The sequence below is a fragment of the Saccostrea cucullata genome, unplaced genomic scaffold, assembly GCF_032062105.1.
Source record: "Saccostrea cucullata isolate Sc308-1 unplaced genomic scaffold, CSIRO_AGI_Scuc_v1 ctg1960, whole genome shotgun sequence".
NCBI classification, from domain to species: domain Eukaryota; kingdom Metazoa; phylum Mollusca; class Bivalvia; order Ostreida; family Ostreidae; genus Saccostrea; species Saccostrea cuccullata.
Genome location: NW_026937500.1, coordinates 25,410 through 49,202, shown reverse-complemented (window position 1 = coordinate 49,202; position 23,793 = coordinate 25,410). Strand labels below are relative to the sequence as shown.

Here is a 23,793-nt window from a genome sequence, read left to right as displayed (position 1 = left end):
TCCAATATATTTTTATGTAAAACTTTGGTCCGCCATTTTGGCCCCATTCTACCCCCGGGGGTCATGATTTGAACAAACTTGAATCTACACTACCTGAGCATGCTTCCATATAAATATGATGAATTATGGCTTTGTCATTCTTGAGAAGAAGATTTTTAAAGAATTTTCCTATATATTTCTATGTAAAACTTTGGTCGGCCATTTTGGCCCCGCCCTACCCCCTGGGGTCATGATTTGAACAAACTTGAATCTACACTACCTGAGCATGCTCCCATATAAATATGATGAATTATGGCTTTGACATTCTTTAGAAGAAGATTTTTAAATAATTTTCCTATATATTTCTATGTAAAACTTTGGTCGGCCATTTTGGCCCCGCCCTACCCCCGGGGGTCATGATTTGAACAAATTTGAATCTACACTACCTGAGGATGTTTCCCCATAAGTTTCATCTTTCCTGGCACAGTGGTTCTTGAGAAGAAGATTTTTAAAATATGCCACCAAATTTTCATTAATTCCCAATTATCTCCCCTTGAATGAGGGCGTGGCCCTTCATTTGAACAAACATGAATCCCCTTCACCCAAGGATACTCTGTGGCAAGTTTGGTTGAAATTGGCCCAGCCGTTCTTGAGAAGAAGTCGAAAATGTGAAAAGTTTACAGACAGACGGACAGCTAGACAGACGGACGGACGACGGACAAAATGTGATCAGAAAAGCTCACTTGAGCCTTCGGCTCAGGTGAGCTAAAAATGTAGGTCAGATCCAGCATCTGAAGCAAGTCTGGTAGTGTCCATCCCTAGATACATCACCCATGCAAGTTTGGTTTAGTTGGGGTTTATAGTTACTTGGGAATGAAAATGTAGGTCAGATCCAGCATCCGAAGCAAGTCTGGTAGTGTCCATCCCTAGATACATCATCCATGCAAGTTTGGTTTAGCTAGGGCTTATAGATACTTGGGAATGAAAATATAGGTCAGATCCAGCATCCGAAGCTAGTCTGGTAGTGTCCATCCCTAGATGCTTTATCCATGCAAGTTTGGTCCAAATAGGGCTTATAGTTACTTGGGAAAGAAAATGTAGGTCAGATCCAGCATCCGAAGCAAGTCTGGTAGTGTCCATCCCTAGATACATCATCCATGCAAGTTTGGTTTAGCTAGGGCTTATAGTTACTTGGGAATGAAAATGTAGGTCAGATCCAGCATCCGAAGCAAGTCTGGTAGTGTACATCCCTAGATACATCATCCATGCAAGTTTGGTTTAGCTAGGGCTTAACGTAGCTACGGATAGCGATCACATGACATTGCATGTGAATTCTAAATTAAGAATTTTTCGGTTGGCTTATTCCGGAAATGCACATAGTTCAATATGGCGGACTGCAGAAATGTTGTAAACAACGTGCTCTGAGAAAAGTACACGGAAAACGTTATAGAAAAGCTCAGCTGTAAAGGTAGATCAAGTAAATTAGAGCGAATGAGAGAATAATAACATCTTGAGAAACAAAAAACAATAAAACCTTTTTATGAACTTAAATATCTGTGTATCGCAAACAACCGATTAGCACCCCTTATTCCAAAGCAGACGATGCAGCTGGTTTGAATCTCAATCATGATATGACAATGGATGAAATCGAAAGAGGTACGAAGATTTGTTGAGATGAGGAACTTGACAAATCAGTTTATATGCTCTCAGTCACAGTGATAAAGGCAAAAACTTTGAAAGCGATGGTGACTCGGTACTTTATTGTATCAATACATTAGGCCTACATGTAAAGTGTAAATGGGACTGATAGAACTGTACTATTTATGGATTTACCGACACTTTCCACGGGAAATCCCGGCCCCGAAAGGAATACGATAGAGAGGCTTATGATCACTGTTGATATCAACTCAAAAGTAGCTCTTGGTAAGTCATATAGATATTTACATGACATACTTTCATAATAATAGGCATATTTTAATTCAGCATTAAACTTCACCCTAGTATTAGTAAATTCAGAGAGAATGTAATAAAGGAACTGTCATTCATTTGATGGGGGGGGGGCAAATTTTATGGATGTCAGATTTTGTATTTGCAGTGAAGGACAGATAATTTATTTTTATTTTCAAGATCACCATGATCACTGGGGACCTACTTTTTGTCAGACTGTACCTAAGACATTTTTCTATTCGAAAAATTCCACATTTATAATCATTTAGGGTATTTCGAATCACCTTTAAAGGTTACATTTTGACTTACAAAAATAATTTTAAGGGTGAAATATGTTTGAAAATTAAATTAATTTATCAATAATCAGGTACATTTTGTGTAAATTACATTTATTTTTGTTGCTCTGAGTGAGTGTTTGGTAAAATTTAAAGTAGCGCCGGGCCCTGCAGGGCAAGTTTAAAGGCATGTTTAGTAGTCCAAACTCAATATTCAGTAGTCGCGGGCCAGCGGGCTACCTTTAGTGTCAAACCATTGACAGATTATTTTTGTTTTTCTTCACTGGTAAACAATGGTAAAACTGTGTCAGTGGGGTTAACATTGAAACTGTTTACATGTTGTTTGCTGATCTGATAAAATTGACAAATCTTTATATTACTGCTGCTGTATAGTTAGAATATTGGCCAGGCAGTGGGGCATTTTAATTTAATGTTAGATTTTCTGGTTAAAAAGTGATTTGCCAATCAACTAATATAATTAAATTTTGGATTTGCTGGTATATATGTATATTTATTTGATCTATTTTTTTCAGCCATCAAGATGGTACTTTCTGGTATAGGACCACCAACCCATACATGTAGTATATGGTCTCAGCACCTGTACATGTAACGTAACACTTCACCTATTTGGTTTTGCTATTTTGACGAAATAAAGATGTTGACCTCTGTTAATTGTGGAACCAGGCCAAAGAGTGTTGTTGGATAGCTAGTCAGAGATGAAGAATGCTAAACAGGACCAGTTGAAATGCATTTTTGATGCTGGATAGCAGACCAGGGGATCTTGGTGTCCGCATAATAGTGATAATGGTTAAGTCATAATTTAAATTTTGCTATGCCAAATTTTATAAGTGTAGAAAATTGGAAATTTACATGTATGAGGTGTAAACTTTTGCAAGTTATATATACATGTATGTAATATGTAATGGTTTGGGCCATTGATACATATTGTCCAGGGTAGCTCAGTCGATATACTGTAAATCACTTTTTATTCGCGAGAACTTTATTCTCGCATAATTACGCGAGACAATGCGTTCGCGAAAATTTGATTCTCGCGTATAAAAGTATTCCATAAGTTTATATAGAGGAATTACAATTATTCGCGAAAATAATGTTTCGCTTACAAGGAATCAATGACAATCTCGCCAAAATAAGGTATCGCGAAAATTTAGTGATCTACAGTAGCACATGACTAGTGATGCAGGGGTCTCAGGTTTGACTCCCCGTCCATCCATACATTTTCTCTTTTCCTGTTACATATACATGTTTTTCGAAATTCTATATACAGGATATAGACCTTGTGGGAAATATATTTTGACGTCGACTGCAGATAATATTGTATTTGTTAAATTTTATAAATTACAGATAGATTCATCAGTACAGAGTACAAGGTATATGAATGTGAAGTCCAGACCATTCATGCTGATGATGATTCAACTACTGCAGCTCGACGGAAGAATGACTTTCCATCCCTTCCAAAAAAAAGAGCAGGACAAGAATTGCTTGTTGAAAATAAACTAACATAGTCAATAGACAACTTTTCTTTGTCAGCTTTATATATTACCGGGTACATGTATCTCTTGATTGAGTGTACATTTAAAGTGGAAACTAATCACTCCACATATAGATTTTTTTTTTCCATTTTTCATATTTAATCTACCCTGTTTTATGTCTGGTGTGGTAATAGATCACTCCACATGCACCCTTTCATGTTTAATCCACTATGTTATAGTGTAGATTATTCTTTTTAAAAAAATGTATGCATAATTTAATGTTGACTTGTGATGTCGGGTTCAGTAATAGGCCAATCAACAGATATTCTCTATTATGCATAATCTATACTGTGAGTGTTTTTCAGGCTTGTTAATAAGCTGCTCCAGATATTCATGTAGAATTTTTTTTTGTTGAACTTTTTATGTAAAATGTCCTGCATCAAGTGTTATGTCCCAGTGCAGCATTGTCATTTTGTTTTTAATTTTTAGGTATAGTTTATTTAATTTTATGTCTCAGGTCAAGGGCAGTTTTAGACTAAGCCAATTGTGTGAGTTTTTTTTTTCTCTGTTTAGCGTCCAACCATCAATCAAAAACCTAACTACATGTACCTACCGGTATTTGTAAAAAAAAATATATGAACCAAAAAATAAAACACAGAATGTACGTGTATCATGTCTATAGTTATAATAATAGTGTAAATCTGAGGATTTTATTTCATCAGTCTACTTTTCTGGTAGAAATATCTATTCTTCAGCAAAATAAAAAAAATAAATGCCTAAAGTACACCACCTATGACATATTTATTGTACATATTTGAGAAAATGACAGAACTCAAAAGATTTCAACAAAAATAATCAAGTGTAGGGATTTTTGACATTGCAATGAAAACAATATCAGATGCATAAAAGGAGGGGGTGTATTAGACCATTCTGTAACTTAATAGTTAATTTCCTCTTAATGCAGCTGGGATTTCTGAGTGAGAAATAGTATTGGACATTTTTGTCATACAATATACAGTATTTTTTAGAAATCTATAAGAAATCATAGAATTTGTTTGCATGAAATTAATCAAAAGGGATCATATTGAAGAATTTTTAAATGTGTTTTTTTTTAATTACATTTTTGTTCAAGTATTTATTGTTGAAAGATAAATTCATTTTTTAATTTTGTTGAGGAATTTTTTATGGATTATTTCAATACTGGTTTAATTACATGTTTTATTGTGAGGGGAGAGGGGAGGTAACTCTTCAAGTTATTACTCTACATCTTCAATGTATTATAAATACTATTTCTAATTTCATAAAAATATTTTCTTTAGTCATTTATTAGCATTTGATTTTTACTTCTGATTTATTTCTTCAGTTTTTCCCTAATTTGCTATGCATTTTTTTTTTTGAATAGCCACTTTAATCATTATTCTTACCTTTACGATGGGAAACCAAAAGGGGGGGGGGGGGGGTTAGTTGTGGATCATCTGGTACCTTTATTAGCCCTCAATGTGACCAAGATTTTTTGAGTGAAGAATAGTATTAGACAGATCTTTCATATAATGATAAAAAATAAAAATTCTATTGGACAGATTTTTTTTAGAATTTAAAAAGTGTCAAATTTGTTTGCATGAAAATGACCAAATTTGTCGAACTTCAAATGTTCTACATGGATTATTCTCTTAATTTATATATGTTCAGACAATCCATTGTTAAAATAAGTTAAAAGTATCAACATTGTTTAAAAATAATTTTTAATATTGAATGCATATTGCACAATAAATTTTTTATGGGTAATAATTATCTTGTATTATAATTTTTGGAGTGGTTGGAAATGGGAGGTAACTCATTACCCCCTGGTTCCGTAATTTACCCACAATGCCATGTTCATATTTCGACTAAGTGTTCATTACACATCCCTTTACTCCGTGTGAAAATTTCAACAAAATCTATTGACAGGTTTTTTTGGGGTCAGGTGTCCTTAGCTACCTTAAAGTTACTTGGGAATGAAAATGTAGGTCAGATCCAGCATCTGAAGCAAGTTTGGTAGTGTACATCCCTATATGCATCATCCATGCAAGTTTGGTCCCAGTAAGGCTTATAGTTCCTTGGGAATGGACCTGCTCCAAAAACTTTAACCTGCTCCAAAAACTTTAACCTGGTCACTCATCTAGAAAATGTAGGTCAGATCCAGCATCTGAAGCAAGTCTTGTAGTGTACATCCCTAGATGCATCATCCATGCAAGTTTGGTTCAGGTAGGGCTTATAGTTACTTGGAAATGAACTTGCTCCTAAAACTTTAACCTGGGACGCCGACGCTAATGCCAACACCGACGAGGTGAGCTAAAAAAGAATTTCAAAGAATTTATGCATTTTCACTATATAATCTATATAGCCCCGCCCTAGCACTAGAAGTAGAACCCCTGACCCTGGGGCCATAAATTTCACAATTTTGGAAAAGGCGGTCATTTTCAACTTACCTATGCCCTTGGTTAGTTTATTAAATGTCCAGGAGCAAAGAAGAATTTTCAAGAAATAACGCATTTTCACTATATAACCTGTTTAGCCCCGCCCTAACACTAGAACCCCTGACCCTGGGGCCATGAATTTCAAAATTTTGGTAGAGGACTCAATGCTGATTACAATCATACAAACAGTTTGACTGCTTCGTGTCCAGGAGTAAAGAAGATTTTTAAAGATTGAACTGATTTTGGTGGTTTTTGCCCCACCCCCCAGGCCCCAGGGGGGCAGGGACCTTGAAATTCACAATTTTTGTTCCCCTTCACCCATAGATGCTATATGCCAAATTTGGTTGAAATTGGTTCAGTGGTTTTAGAGATGAAGTTAAAAATGTTCAAATGTTAACGCACGACGAACGACGAAAACAGATAGCAATAGGTCACCTGAGTTTACTCAGGTGACCTAAAAATCGAATGTTCCAGAATTAGACTGTCCCTATACATTCCTATGTAAAGCTATTATGGACCACTGTGGTCCCACCCTATCCCCAGGGGTCATGATTTGAACAAACTTGAATCTACAACACCTAAGGATGCTTCCACCTGAGTTTCATCTCTCCTAGCTTAGTGGTTTTTCAGAAGATGTTTTTTAAATGCCATCAATTTTTCAATAATTCATAATTATCTCCTTTTGAAAGAGGATGTGGCCCCTCATGCGGACAAACTTAAATTCCTGTCATACAAGAATACTTTGTGGCAAGTTTGGTTAAAATTGGCCCAATGGTTCTTGAGAAGATGAAATGTGAAAAGTTTATGACAACGACGACAACACCAACAACACTAGACAACGGACAAATTTTGATCAGAAAAGCTCACTTGAGCCTTCAGCTCAAATGAGCTAAAATTGTCAAATTTTTCTATCGGACGCTACGTAAATTTGTTGGAAAAGTGCCAAATTATCATATTTTCCCATATTTTTTGCATTTCTGCCCAAGCAATTTCTCTTTAGCCAAGTCCATGAAAGTTATTTTTAAAAAATCACTAAATTATAAAAGTTATAAAAAATTTACCATCTAGATTGGTCTGGGAATTAATTACAGAGATTGGTTTTTTTTTTTTCAATGCCTAGTTCCTCTAAAATTGCTATATTGCAGTATAAATATATTTGGTGTAGATGAATTATCAGTGTAGACAAATTATTTTGTTTAACAAGAGGCCCACGGGCCTTATAGGTCACCTGAGTATCATGAAAACAACTTTCCAAAAATTGAATTTAGTTCATGTTTAAAACCAGATGCAATTTTAAAAGAGGCACCATTGCTTATCATAATTATACACTTAAAATGCTTACTCTAGTTACTTAATACCCAGAGTTATATCAGAGTAAGAAAGAGAAAATGCATTTTCACTTTATAACCAGTTGTGCACCCCAGCCCACAGGAACCACTATCTCGACCCAGGGGCCACATATTTCAAAATTTTATCATTAATTTTATTTCATCATAAATGGTTGATTAAAACCACAGAGCAGATTTCAAAGCATTTATTTATCTTCAGACTATGTACTGTTACCCACCCCCCCCCTCCCTCCCGATACCCCTGACCCAGAGAACATGAAATTAATCACTTTCCTAGATGCACCTTTCTTCATTATAAATATATGTACTAAGATCATTAGCATAATACCTAAGAGCAATGGAAATTGAAAGAATTCATGCATTTTCACTATATATAATCATAAGAGCCCAACCCTAACACCAGAACCCCTGACCCAGGGGCCATGCAATTCACAGTTTTGGAAGACGCATCCTTCCTCAGGCTTAAAAAAAAAAAAAAAAAGTTTGTTTCCTGTTACATTCCCAAAAAATCAAGGGTCAGTAGGTCGGAAATTTTTTTTTTTTTTTTTTTTTTTGCTTATGAATGGTGAAACATCTGCGGACTGAAAATAACAGGTGCTATATTTACAGTGGACACCCAACATGGCATCCAAGATGGCTGCCAGCTGCAGAAAACGAACTTCAGAAAGTTGTAATTAAGCTACAAGCTATTTTTTTAGTTTAATAAATGGAATCAGCTGATTGATCAAACGAAGTTTTGCCATTTGTCAGAAAAAAAATCCACCCGGGGATAATTTGAATAGGTCGGTCGGGTTACAGGAAACAAACATATTTTTTTTTAGGCCTCATCATAACTATGTACATGTAGGTACATAGTTCATTGGCTTGAAGAAACTATGTATTTTTACTATCTAATCAATAAAGAATCGCCCTAACATCGCAACTCCCAACCCAAGGGCCACAAAATTCACAATTTTGGAAGAAACACTCTTGCTCATCATAACTATATACTTACTTAGTTTGTTTAATACCCAGGAGCAAAGAAGAAGATTTTTAAAGAATTTATATAATCATTAGAGTCCAACCCCAACACCAGGCCCCGGGGCCATAAAACTGAGATGAGCTCACTTTTGATCTCGGTCTCACTTTTTCAAAAGGGATTGATAGCGGAAAAGTGAGACTTGGATCAAAATTGAGCTCATCTTAGTTTTATGGCCCCACAGCCAGAACCCCTGACCCAGGGGCCATGCAATTCACAGTTTTAGAAGAGGCATTCTTCCTCATCATAACAGTTTTCTATGTACATGTACATACCTGGTAGTTCATTGGCTTGAAGAAACCTTCAGTATACAGGAAAATTTTCACCTCCATTTTATTTTCGCCCTACCCTCAATAAGGCGAATTTAAAACTGGGCGAATTGAAAAAAATCAGTATAATTTTTTAAACAAAACTATGATTGGGCGAATTTAAAATGGGGCAAATTTGTTTTACCATGTGAAAGGGTGAAAATAACACGGGGCGAAAATAACGCTGTATACAGTATGAATTTTTACTATCTAATCAATAAAGCATCACCCTAACATCACAACCTCTACATAATTCGTTTCTCAATAGGGGAAATGATCAGCCTTATCATAGAGCTCTTGGTAGAATAGAAACAAGAGGCCCAGGGGTCACATCGCTCACCTGAGCAAATTGGCTGGGAAAAAGCACAAATCAGATCAGAACTGAAAAGTTTACTGAAGGGGGGGGATTTAATACTACTTGAGAATGCCTTCATATTAATACAGCATATTACTTTGCTGTTCTTGATACAAAAGATTTGTTAAAAACATTTTCTTCCTATATGTAACTTCATAAAAATTTGAATATGATTCCCTTTGTTTCCCTCCCTAACCCAAAGGGCCATTATGAATAAATTTAAATCAGGATTTGAACACCAAAAATGCTTCCATATAAATACTATTATCACTAATCATGGCTTTGCTATTCTTTAGAAGATTTTTTAAAATAAATTTTAAGGTTAAAAAAGGATCCCCCATTGTGACCCCACCCTATCCCTTGGGGTTATAATTTGAACAAACTAGAATCTACACTATCTGAGATTGATTCCATATGAATATCACTAATCATGGCTTTGAAGTACTTGAGAAGACAATTTTTTAAGATTTCCCTATCTAGTCCTATGTAAAACTTTGATCAGCCATTTTTTCTCAACCCTACCCCCGGGGGTTTTGATTTGAACAAACTTGAATCTACACTACCTGAGGATGCTTCCACATGAGTTTCATCTTTCCTGGCCAAGTGATGCCATTAAGATTCCATTAATTTTTCAATAATTCATAATTATCTCCCCTTGGAAGAGGGCGTGGCCCTTCATGTGAACAAACTTAAATTCTCTTCACCTAAGGATAGTTTGTGGCAAGTTTGGTTGAAATTGGCCCAGTGGTTCTTGAGAAGATGAAAATGTGAAAAGTTATTGAAAAGTTAACGACAACGACGACGACTACTACCGTAATTTTCGGATTACAGGTCGGTACTTTTTTTCTCAGAGCCGCTGAGGTCGACCAATATACGATTTCGACCTTTCTAAGGCTCAAGTTTACGAAAAATGTCCCAAAATCAATAAAATTTACGTCAATTTCAAAGCAAATCTGTGCCACTTTCATAACTTTTTTCATTATTTTACGCAGAAAAATTAATGCCCAGGTAAACAATAAAATATTTATTCTATAGCTTTCTTACAAAATAAATTCCATTACATATCCGTTGATGACAAAGGAAAAAACTGTGCTTCATCAAAAAAATAATTCCTCAACGTGTTATCCATTGCCATCATGCGGTAGCCATCTTGTGAAGTTAGGAAGTCGCTACCCTTTACTAAAAGTAAAACCCCAACCGTATCAAAATTTAAAATACGGGAAAAATTTCAAGGTTTTACCATTTATTTGTAGATAAATTGAAATAGTATTAATTTTATTTATTGTGACAGTCTTATATTTATTTAAGTGTAAAATGAGTGAAATAAATTGTTGCCAGTCAATTCCTAAATTTAATTACCAAGTAAACCGATAGTCATTACTATATATATATTTTTTATTTTATTTAATTATAATACCGATCAAACGAATTAGCGCTATACAAAGATTGGCTTCTAACAGAATTTTAATTGTCTCACAGATAAAAGGATTTACACTGTGTGTACACGCAAAGGTTTTAACACCAGTGTTGGTTTAATACCCGCAGGGCATGATTAGCAAATCCACGTGCCGTTATAGGGTATTAGTGTTGCACATCATTGAACAAACAAAGCCATGAAATTCATAATGACGGTCAAATTGTGAATGTACCGGTACTCTCAATTAAATATATAATTAAACTTATAGCGTGGTAATATTGTTTCAATTCTTTACTGTTGCTTTATATATACATTCAATGGTCGTTTACGGGTTTTAGCAAATCACTGAAGAACAAAACTGAAAATGGCGGACATCGAAGCGATTGTCGTCCACCGGTAAATAATGTCTGAATAAAATATATTAGGAATGTGTCCAAGTTGTTCTGAAATCAGACTGATTATTCGTTTTTCTCGATTATTTCCCGAATTATAGCTGTAAAATAAGAACGTATTTACGTGTTATTTATGCCTCTGGTTTAACAACAGTGTGAAACTACGGAGGCATTGAACATAGAACATGCAAGTTGGAGAAAAATAAGTAGTAACACAATTCAACGAAGTTTTAACTACATTTTTTAAAAAACTTTATTTAAATGCTGTACTCATTAAAATACCTGTTTGTTTTCTTGATACGTTCATGTCACGGAATAACCCCGGTAATTCTAGAGGTTTACCTGTTCTGATACGTCGTATCTGCGTAAGAATCTTTAGAAAACGGGAAACAAAGCCTCGTCCTATATAGTAAGTTCGTCCTATCTTAGAATTTTTCAAAAATTAAGGCTGAAAATGAGTCTTTCGACCTATATACCCCATCGACCTATGACCCGAAAATTACGGTACAACTACGACGCCGATGACAGACAATGGACAAATTTTGATCAGAAAAGCTCACTTGAGCCTTCCGCTCAGGTGAGCCAATAAAGTCCTTGTTGATGAAATGATGCAGTATAACCTCTGAGGTAGAGAAATGTTGTTTGAAATTTTATATTTCAGCTAATGCCTCGCTTTTATCTTTTAAAGCCACTTGATCCGAAACAGGCACATAATATCTTACACAATAAAAATATGTCATTAATAGAAAATATATAAAAATAAATTATAAGATTGATTTAACACTTTATTACAACAATCCTTACATGGAAAAAGCAAATCAAAAACCTTATTGACAACGAATAGTTCCTGACGGGAAGTTAAGATCTGTTGTGAAGTCAATTTTGAAAAAAATAAATTTATCGGTTATATCTAAGAATGAAGATAATTCAAACCCGAGTATTTTTTCCATTAGTAGAAGCCTTAGTCTTAATGCATCTTTTAAAATTAAGAAATGAATTGAATCACACTGCTCAACGCGTTATCGGCAACTCGGTTGTTATCGGACACTCGGTTGATAACAATTTTTTACAGGTTAGTAAATTATTTCAAGTAAACTCTGTTAAAATGGAAACAGAGAATGTTCATTGTGATTTTTGGAAACAGAAATAAATATGGATACAAAATAAAGCCTCGATACGTATTAGAATAGCATTTGTTAGCCTTGGGAAGGCTGTAAAAGTCAAATTTGTTATATTTTGCAAGTTTTTCTCTAATTGGCATTGCTGTAAATAGCTTTTTTCTTCAAAATCCTTATAATTTCCTAGCGTTAATGATTTTCCACAAGAAGACATCGTCAGAATCTTGCAAATATGTTATTAAAGGACAAAAATTGCCCAATTTTAACTTTCAGTATGTTATCGGAAATACGGTTGAATAATTCACTTTGTTATCGGAAACTTCGGTTTTGGTTATCGGAAACTTCGGTTTTGGTTATACGAAACAAAGGTTGAGATAGATAATAGGAAAAATGTAAAGAAACGACAGAAATCCGCATAAATTCTAAATATTTAAAGTGGCTGGTACACAATTATAATTTTTGGTTATTATTTGCTTCTTTTAAAAATATGTAACTTTTAAAAAAAATGCGTGTTTTCTGGCATTTCTCACTGAAGTCTGTATGATCTTGATCTGTTCGAAAATATGGTATTAGTTTTAAATTTCACTTCAAGGTACCGAGGTCGCCCGTTGTTAGAGTGTCTGCTCTAGGGTCGTCTAGTAAGGAGTCGATCCTTACGTCGCGGATTCGTATCCCAAAGTGGGACGCCGCAGTAGGTGCTAGCACATAAAAGATTCCTCACTGCTCAATTGCCCTGAGTGCCGAGTATAGGACAAGTTTTGTAGTTCTCTGCCGGCAAGTGATGGTGTCTCCATATGACTTGAAAATTCTCAAGAGGGCGTTAAACAACATACAGCCAATCAAGGTGATGAGCGTATGGCGAACGAACAGATGCCAGCCATTTTTTAATCGACTTAGGTCAGGTGACACCGATACTGAAATTCACAACTTTTCCAACACGAATACATTTATAAGTTTAGTGTAAAGGAATTAAAGAATTTAAACTCAAGGGTAGTTAAAAGTATTTTCAAATAGGGCGTTAGACCAAATTATATGACAGAATTCAAACTTTTGAGGAGAAAAGAGATTGACATAAAATTACAAAATCCTAAACACGGATCTCCAAAGACAGCGGAGGTTGTTTAGCGTACCAAAAAGGAATAAGAACCCCCTGATAAACGGTTACATTCAGCACTGTGCTCTTCGTTATTATTGGCCATATGCAATGTCTAGAGTTCATGCTCAGATGAATCGGGGGGGGGGGGGGGGGGGGTTCACTTGGATTTTGCATTGCTATTTGATGTTTATACTGAAGCAAAAAATCTCTGCCCCCCACCCTTTTGTAATTGAAAACGCCAATCACTGACTGTAGCAAAAGTTAAACATATGAGGAACTGAAGTTAATCAACCTGCACCCGTTCTCCTTAATAGGTAATTTTCAAGGTTGGGAAATCAGTTAAGTTTTATTTTTATTAAAGTGTTTTCTCTATTGTGTTTTTTGCACAATAAAATCCCAGTCGGCTCTCTTATTTTTATTTATCTATTTATTTTTTGACCATGCTTTTCGTTAAAGGATAGTCTCCTTAATCCACTACATATCCAAATAACATTGTATAAAAAGAATGAAGAATTAACTTTCTTTATTGTTGACAGCTATCTGATTGATAAAAGCTAGATCACATGATTAACACAAGCTAGATCACATGATCAAGTATTTAAAAAGTCCTATTCATTTAATAGGTGATTCTATTTAAAGCTTCTAAAAATTATGTTAACGTTCTTTTGCGGAGCAACAAAAGTGCTAACGTCACAATCACAGGCACTTGTTTCGTATACGGGGCACCCCCCACTTAAGCCACAACTGCTATACATGTATTTGTAAATGTGACGTGATTCAGGGAATCATGGAGCAACTTGAATTTAAAAAAAAATAACGTAATATGTCAGAAGACTTAAGTTATTGTTATGATAAATTAAAGATAATATATCTTAATATTAACCTAGGTTTCCGATAACCTGCACCCATGAAAAACCGAATTATCCGGCAACTTCAACCGTGTTGCCGATAACATGTTTTTGCCCAACTAAACATTTTAAATGCCCGTAAACTAAACCATAATTTGAATTTTGATATACGTCTGCTTATCTAAAGGTTTATGATTGTCCATATAGTTAATAAATCACTTTGTTAAATAAAATAAATTAATTCTGACCTCTACAAAGGCTAAAATATGTTGACATATCAATTTTTTTTAATTAAATTTCATTTTAAAGACCTGTAGATCTCTTGAAAGAAAGTAATTTGGATCGTGCTTTTTACCGCTGAAAGTATTATCATTTATCTACCAAAGATCACAAACTTTGTTTGCAGAAGTACACAATTATCATTGAATGAAGAAATTTAAAATCACCTACGTTTTCTATGCATTGTTTTTCCTGCACCGAATATCTGATAACAACCGAGTTGCCGATAACGCGTTGACCAGTGTGTGAATATAATCCATAGTAGTTTTTATATTAATAATAATTATGCATATTAAAAGACTAAAGGAAAATCAGATATTTTTAAAGATTCTTTAAAGAAGCCGTAATATTGTCCGTGTACAGGTATATATATGTACTTTGTTGTGAAAAAAATTCTTGGGTTTGTTCTTCATGAGATATACACGTAAGCCATAAATTTAACCTTTGGAAGGTGATTTCACACCATATCAACATACGATTATTTTTTGTGTGACCTAACAAAAATTATTTTTTTAACTTTTGAAATTTTTATATCTTTTAAAAGAAAAAAGACTTTGGGGATATAATTAGACAAAAGGTCTAACAATTTATGGACAATTATTTTTCAAGAAGAAAAACGAATATATATTTTAAGCGGTGAGAATCGGACCAAGCGGCTCTAAACAACATTTCACTACCTCGTAGGTTATCCTGCAATATTCACAAACAAAAGGCCCAGGGGCCACATCGCTCACATGAGCAATTGGCTAGGAAAAAGCACGTATCAGATCAGAACTGAAAGTTTACTGTGGGGGGGGGGGAGGGGGGGGCTTGAATTTTAACCCCCAGAGGTCTTGATTTGAACAAACTAGAATCTACACTACCTGAGGATGATGATTCCCTATAAATATCACTATAAGCATGGCTTTGAAGTACTTGAAAAGAAGATTTTAAAAGGATTCCCTATATCTTCCTATGTAAAACTTTAATCGGCCATTTGGCCACAACCTACAATTGGGGGTCATGATTTGAACAAACTTGAATCTACAGTACCTGAGGATGATTCCAAATGAGTTTCATCTTTCCTGACCCAGTGATTCTCGAGAAGAAGATTTTTAAAGATTTTTCCTACATATTCCTATGTAAAACTTTAATCGGCCATTTGGCCCCAACCTACATCCGGGGATCATGATTTGAACAAACTAGAATCTTCACTACCTGATCATGATTTGAACAAACTAGAATCTTCACTACCTGATCATGATTTGAACAAACTAGAATCTTCACTACCTGAGGATGATTCCACATAGATATTACTAATCATGGCTTTAAAGTACTTGAGAAGAAGATTTAAAAGGTTTCCCTATATATTTCTAAGTAAAACTTTGGTCGGCCATTTTGGCCCCATCCTAGACTCTGGGATCATGATTTGAACAAACTTGAATCTACACTACCTGATGATAATTTCACATGAGTTTCATCTTTCCCGGCCCAGTGGTTCTTGAGAAGATTTCTAAAGATTTTTCAAATATATTCCTATGTAAATCTTCGATCAGCCATTTTGGCCCCATCCTCCCCCTAAGGGCCATGATTTGAACAAACTGGAATCTACACTACCTACCTGAGGATGATTCAACATGAGTTTCATCTTTCCTGGCCCAATGGTTCTTGAGAAGATTTTTCCTATATACTCCTATGTAAAACTTTGATTGGCCATTTTGGCTCCATCCTAGCCTCTGGGGTTATGATTTGAACAAACTTGAATCTACACTACCTGAGGATGATTCCACATGAGTTTTATCTTTCTTGGCAAAGTGATTCTTGAGAAGAAGATTTTTAAAGATTTTTCAAATATATTCCTATGTAAAACTTTGGTCAGTCATTGTGGCCCCAACCTTCCCCTGGGGGTCATTGAACAAACTTAAATCTACACTACCTGAGGATGCTTTCATACGAGATTCATCTTTCCTCGCCCAGTGGTTCTTGAGAAGAAGATTTTTTTTAATATGCCATTAATTTTTCACTAATTCATCATTATCTCTCCTTGGAAGAGGGCTTGGCCCTTCATTTGAACAAACTTGAATCCCCTTTACTTAAGGATACTTTGTGGCAAGTTTGGTTGAAATTGGCCCAGTGGTTCTTGAGAAGAAGATGAAAATGTGAAAACAACAACAGACGACAAACAAATTTTGATAAAAAAAGCTCACTTGAGCCTTCGGCTCAGGTGAGCTAAAAAGTTTACGACGACAGACGACGGACAAATTTTGATCAGAAAAGCTCACTTAAGCCAGGTGAGCTAAAAATAAATTAATTTCACATATTGTTTATAAGCTCTGAAGAACATGACAAAACAAATGGAAGAAAACTTACATTTGTATGCATCTGTAGACAAATACTTTCTCTTGCATGTTGAACATGTTTTTTCATAATAATCTTGTATCTTTCCTCCACCTTCATTGTACTCGGCACAAAAACCTACAATATATTGCTATACATGAAAATACATTTAGACATCAATACTTTATAAAAGCCTTGAAAATATTGATATTTAGCATATTATTGATTGGCACTTTGGCATTTGTAAATTGCCATGATTACTTAATTGACCTCTTGGCCTTTGACCTTGTCTTTGACTTACTTGACTATAAAGTTAAAAATGCCAATATACAGCATATTTGTAACATTTAACGGGTAATTTTATGTTATTTAGCATGTGTACTGATTGTCATAAAACATTTTGAACAAGAGGCCCAGGGGCCACAGCGCTCACCTGAGATTATCGCCTAGGAAAAAGCACACTTCAGATCAGAACTGAAAGTTTACTGAGGTGGGGGGGGGGGGGGGGGGGGGTTCATGTTTTTTTGAACAAACTAGAATCTGCACTATCTGAGGATGATCTCATATAAATATCACTAATCATGGCTCTGAAGTACTTGAAAAGAAAGATTTCAAAATGTTTCCCAAAATATTCCTATATAAAACTGTGGTCATCCATTTTGGCCCTCACCCTAATCCATGGGGTCATGATTTGAACAAACTTGAATCTACACTATCTGAGGATGATTTCACATGAGTTTTATCTTTTCTGTCTCAATGGTTCTTGAGAAAAAGATTTTTCAAGATTTTCCCCATATATTCCTATGTAAAATTTTGATCCGCTATTTTGGACCTACCCTTCCCTATGGGGTCATGATTTGAACAAACTTAAATCTACACTACCTGAAAATGATTCCATATGAGTTTCATCTTTCCTGGCCCAGTGGTTCTTGGGAAGAAGATTTTTAAAGATTTTCCCTATACATTCCTATGTAATATTTTGATCGGCTATTTGGCCCTACCCTACCCCTGGGGTCATGATTTAAACAAACTTAAATCTACACTACCTGAAGATGATTCCACATGAGTTTATCTTTCCTGGCCCAGTGGTTCTTGAGAAGAAGATTTTTAAAGATTTTTTCAATGTATTCCTATGTAAAACTTTTAACCGCCATTATGGCCCCACCCTAGCCCCAGGTCATGATTTGAACAAACTTGAATCTACACTACCTGAGGATGATTCCACATGAGTTTCATTTTTCCTGGCTGAGTGGTTCTTGAGAAGAAGATTTTAAAGATATTTCTTATATTCTCCTATGTAACCTTTGATCATCCATTTTGGTCCCACGCTACCCCTGGTGTCATGATTTGAACAAATTTGAATCTACACTACCTAAAGATGCTTCCACATGAGTTTCATCTTTCCTGGCCCAGTGGTTCCTGAGAAGATGATTTTTTAAGATTTTCCCTACATACTCCTATGTAAAACTTGGATCGATCATTGTGGCCCCACCCTAACCCCAGGGGTCATGATTTGAACAAATTTGAATCTACACTACCTGAGGATGCTTCCACATGCGTTTCATCTTTCCTGCCCCAGTGGTTCTTGAGAAGAAGATTTTTGAAAAATGCCATTAATTTTTTACTAATTCATAATTATCTCCCCTTGGAAAAGGGATTGGCCCTTATCATTTGAACAAACTTGAATCCCCTTTACCTAAGGATACTGTATGCCAAATTTGGTTTAAATTGGCCCAGGGGTTCTTGAGAAGAAGATGAAAATGTGAAAAGTTTACGACGACAATGACAACAACGATGACAGACAACGGACAAATTTTGATCAGAAAAGCTCACTTGAGCCTTTGGCTCAGGTGAGCTAATAAAAATACCAGCATTACAATTCTTCTGTCCCTGACCTTTGACCAACTTTACAAAGAATACACCAGACAACTGGATTTAACATAAGACTTTTGACTCTTGAGTCATGTGAGTGGCGGGTGTTGATAATTAAACAAGAGGCCCATGGGCCACATCGCTCACCTGAGAAGCTTTGACCATTCCATTCTTTACCAGATTTCCCCCTTGTTATACATATTGTGACCCACCCTACCCAACTGATCATAATTAAGACAATTTGAAATCTACGCTACCATAGGATGCTTTGATTCAACATTGTAAAACTCTGACTCCCCATTGTGGCCCCGCCCAACCCCCACGAAGAAGATTTTTAAAGATTTTTCTGAGATGTTCCTATGTAAAACTTTTAATGGCCATTATGGCCCCATCCTAGCCCCGGGGGTCATGATTTGAACAAATTTGAATCTACACTACCTAAGGATGATTTCACATGAGTTTATCTTTTCTGTCTAAATGGTTCTTGAGTAGAAGATTTTTATAGATTTTTCCTATTTATATATTGGTACAAAGCATCCTTGAGTGAATTTTAACCTCCCAGGGGGTCATGATTTGAATAAATTTGGGTTTGAAGTACTTGAAAAAAAGATTTTAAAAGGTTTCCCTTTTTAATTCCTAAATAAAACTTTGGTTGGCCATTTTCGCCCCACCCTAGCCCCGGGGGTCATGATTTGAACACATATGAATCTACACTACCTGAGGATGATTCCACATTAGTTTCATCTTTCCTGGCCCAGTGGTTCTTGAGAAGAAGATTTTTCCTATATGTTCCTATGTAAAACTTTTAACTGCCATTATGGCCCCACCCTAGCCCCCGGGGTCATGATTTGAACAAATTTGAATCTACACTACCTATGGATGATTTCACATGAGTTTAATCTTTTCTGTCTAAATGGTTTGTCTTCAGAAGATTTTTTAAAAATTTTCCTATATATTTCTATGTAAAACTTTGATCGGCCATTTTGGCCTCACCCTAGACCCAGGGGTCATGATTTGAACAAATTTGAATCTACACTACCTGAGGATGATTCCACATTAGTTTCATCTTTCCTGGCCCAGTGGTTCTTGAGAAGAAGATTTTTAAAGATTTTTCTTATATGTTCCTATGTAAAACTTTTAACGGCCATTATGGCCCCACCCTAGCCCCGGAGGTCATGATTTGAACAAATTTGAATCTACACTACCTAAGGATGATTTCACATGAGTTTATCTTTTCTGTCTAAATGGTTCTTGAGTAGAAGATTTTTAAAGACTTTTCCTATTTATATATTCCTATGTAAAACTTTGATCGGCCATTTTGGCCCCACCCTACCCCCAGGGGTCATGATTTGAACAAACTTGAAAATACACTACCTGAGGATGATTCTACATTAGTTTCATCTTCCCAGGCCCGGTGGTTCTTTCGAAGATTTTTAAAGACAAAATATATAATAGTGATAGTTTTATACTATTTTAAATATTATGATATTCAAATGTATAATTTAATAATTATACATTTATGAATAAGTCACAACTGATTTTAAATTAAAATACATGTATGAATCTGTGTGCCTATCAATATTGACCAAGATGAATAATGTATAAATCATATATTCCTACTATTCAATAACACAATTTATCAATTAAAATAATTAAATAAACTAGAAAACTGACCAGTCAGCAAGGGCCCCTCCATAGGGTAGAATTATAAGGTGCAGCTTACGGAATGATTAAAAAATGTACGAAGAATAAGCAACAGCAACTGTATTCTTAAAATTTCAAGATAATTCTGGAATATTCAAAAACCTGTTAATAATACCCTTGTATTTACATTACAGTAAAGAACAACTTAATATTGAATGTATATTTAAACAATAATGAAGCTTATGTTATATAAATGCCTGCCTTCAATGAATACAAATATCATGAAGACTTGACCTTATTAAACTTCAAAACAAACAGCAGTTGCAAAGGTTTTCATTAATCTTAAAGTGACAGATAAAGATAAGCCAACTAAATTTTCTGCAGCAGGCTACATAATTAATCCCTCATCCTTTTCTTCTAAAGTTACTATAAGAACTTTTTCAGTATTTATAATGATAGAATGGGGTTTTTATACAACTACCTTAACAAGAGGCCCACGGGCCTTATAGGTCACCTGAGTATCATGTAACAACTTTCCAGCGATTGTATTTGGTTCGTGTTTAAATCCAAAAGCCATGAAATTCACAAATTTTGAAAGAGGCACCATTGCTTATCAAAGGGCAGATTTCAAAGCATTAATTTATTTTTAGTCAAAGTACCCCTCTGGTACCCCTGACCCAGCGGCCCTGAAATTATCTATTTTGAAAGAGGGCCCTTTCTTCATTATAAGGCCAGCATTTTTTATATGTTTAGGTTTACAGTGTAGTTATGAACGTGAGAATAAACAAGAGGCCCATGGGCCACATCGCTCACCTGAGAAGCTTTGACCATTCTGTTCTTTACCAGATTTCCCCCTTGTTATACATAATGCATCCCCACTCTACCCCACTGATCATAATTTAGACATTTTGAAATCTACACTACCCCATGATCCTTCCATGGGCACATATGTTTCAGCTTTTTTGGCCCAGTGGTTCTTGAGAAGAAGATTTTCAAAGATTTTTCCTATATATTTCTATGTAAAACTTTGATTCCCTATAATGGCCCCGCCCCTCCCCCGGGGGTCATGATTCCTACAATTTAGAATAAACACTACCCCAGAATGCTTCCACATAAGCTTCACTTTTTCTGGCCAAGTGGTTCTTGAGAAGAAGATTTTCAAAGATTTTTCTTATATATTTCTATATAAAACTTTGATTCCCCATTGTGGCTCCGCCCTTCCCCAAGGGGTCATTATTTGAACAATTTAGAATCTACATTATACCAGGATGCTTCCACATAAGTTTCAGCTTTTCTGGCCCAGTGATTTCGAGAAGATTTTCAAAGATTTTTCCTATATATTTCTATATAAAACTTTGATTCCCCATTGTGGCTCCGCCCTTCCCCAAGGGGTCATTATTTGAACAATTTAGAATCTACATTATACCAGGATGCTTCCACATAAGTTTCAGCTTTTCTGGCCCAGTGATTTCGAGAAGATTTTCAAAGATTTTTCCTATATATTTCTATATAAAACTTTGATTCCCCATTGTGGCCCCGCCCTTCCCCAAGGGGTCATGATGTGAACAATTTAGAATCTACACTATACCAGCATGTGTCCACATAAGTTTCAGCTTTTCTGGCCCAGTGGTTCTTGAGAAGATTTTCAAAGATTTTTCCTATATATTTCTATATAAAATTTTGATTCCCCATTGTGGCCCCGCCCTTCCCCCGGGGGTCGTGATTTGAACAATTTAGAATCTACACCACCCCAGGATGCTTCCACATAAGTTTCAGCTTTACTGGCCCAGTGGTTCTTGAGAAGAAAATTTTTTAATGACCCCACCTTATTTTTGTCTTTTCTTGATTATCTCCCCTTGCGAGGGAAAATGTCCCTTCATTTTAACAATTTAAATTCCCCTTCAGCCAAGGATGCTTTGTACCAACTTTGGTCAAAATTGGCCCAGTGGTTCTTGAGAAGAAGTCGAAAATGTGAAAAGTTTACAGACGGACAGACAGACAGACGGACGGACAGCTGGACAGACGGACGACGGACAGAATGTGATCAGAAAAGCTCACTTGAGCCTTTGGCTCAGGTGAGCTAAAAAGTCCCGAAGGAATTAAAAAAAATTTTGATAAATCAATTAATAAGATTTGTACATTCTTTTTTTTATGCTATCCTAATAGGCTCCTTAACGCTGGACACATAATGCTTACAAATAAGAAAGTAGAACATTCAATTGCTTATTTCATCATCTGCCAGTTTTGGCCAGTTACATAAATTTTGTAATGTTGATCAAAATAAATTTTAAACAAGAGATGTTTGTAAAACACTTATGCCCCCCTCCCCCCAATTGGAATTTTTTTGCAAGTCCAAGGGGGCACAACTCTATCAAAAATGGCACGATTGTACCCAAAGCAGAACTTGACCTAGATATTCATCTGATTAATCTGTATTTTAAATTTCATCTCAGTATGTGCAACGGTTGCAAAGAAAATGAACGGAAACTGCAAATAATTGAATTTTTTTCAAACTCCAAGGGGCATCACTCTGTCAAAAATGGTGCGATCATACCCAAAACAGAACTTGACCTAGATATTCATGTGATATATCTGTATACCAAATTTAATTTCAGTATTTGCAATGGTTGCAAAGAAAATGAGCGGAAACTGCAAATAATTGAAATTTTTTCAAACTCCAAGGGGCATCACTCTGTCAAAAATGGTGCGATCATACCCAAAACAGAACTTGACCTAGATATTCAAGTGATATATCTGTATACCAAATTTGATTTCAGTATTTGCAACGGTTGCAAAGAAAATGAGCGGAAACTGCAAATAATTGAAATTTTTTAAACTCCAAGGGGCATAACTGTGTCAAAAATGGTGCGATTATACCCAAAACAGAACTTTACCTAAATATTCATGTGATATATCTGTATACCAAATTTGATTTCAGTATGTGCAACGGTTGCAAAGAAAATGAGCGGAAACTGCAAATAATTGAAATTTTTCCAAGTCCAAGGGGCATAACTCTATCAAAAATGGTGCAATCGTACCTAAAACAGAACTTGGCCTAGATATTCATGTGATATATCTGTATACCAAATTTGAATTCAGTATGTGCAACGGTTGCAAAGAAAATGAACGGAAACTGCAAATAAATGGAATTTTTCCAAGTCCAAGGGGCATAACTCTGTCAAAAATGGTGCGATCGTACCCATAACAGAACTTGGCCTAGATATTCATGTGATATATCTGTATACCAAATTTCATTTCAGTATGTGCAACGGTTATGAAGAAAATGAACGGAAACTGAATGGACCGACAGACCGACGGACCGACAGACCGACGGACCGACAGACAGCAGCAAAGCAATATGCCCTCCCTTCTTCGAAGGGGGGCATAAAAATCAATTCTTTAAAATTCTTTCAATATATCTTCATTTTTTTAATTTGTGTTAGGTGAATGTGAAGACATTGTTCTAAAATTTACTTGATGCCTAAAATTATAATTGATTCCTATCATAAAACAGACAGGGAGTATTGGGGAGTAGGGTGAACATTTTTTCAATTAAGTGTGCAATAATTTTTTCTGGCTGATACAAATGATACTACATGCCTGTATATATTTGTATATTCTTGCCTTTTAATAG

The 23,793-nt window shown here is 35.5% G+C and overlaps 1 protein-coding gene across 2 annotated transcripts in view; it reads right to left on the bottom strand.

The window, feature by feature from the left end:
* Window positions 1-23,793, bottom strand: part of LOC134248293 (uncharacterized) — a 43,643-nt gene that overhangs the window by 11,912 nt on the left and 7,938 nt on the right. For both annotated transcript variants that reach the window (XM_062730704.1, XM_062730703.1), the window contains exon 2: window positions 16,677-16,781. In XM_062730704.1, coding sequence (XP_062586688.1) covers window positions 16,677-16,781 — 105 coding nt within the window. The remainder of the gene's footprint in view (window positions 1-16,676; window positions 16,782-23,793) is intronic.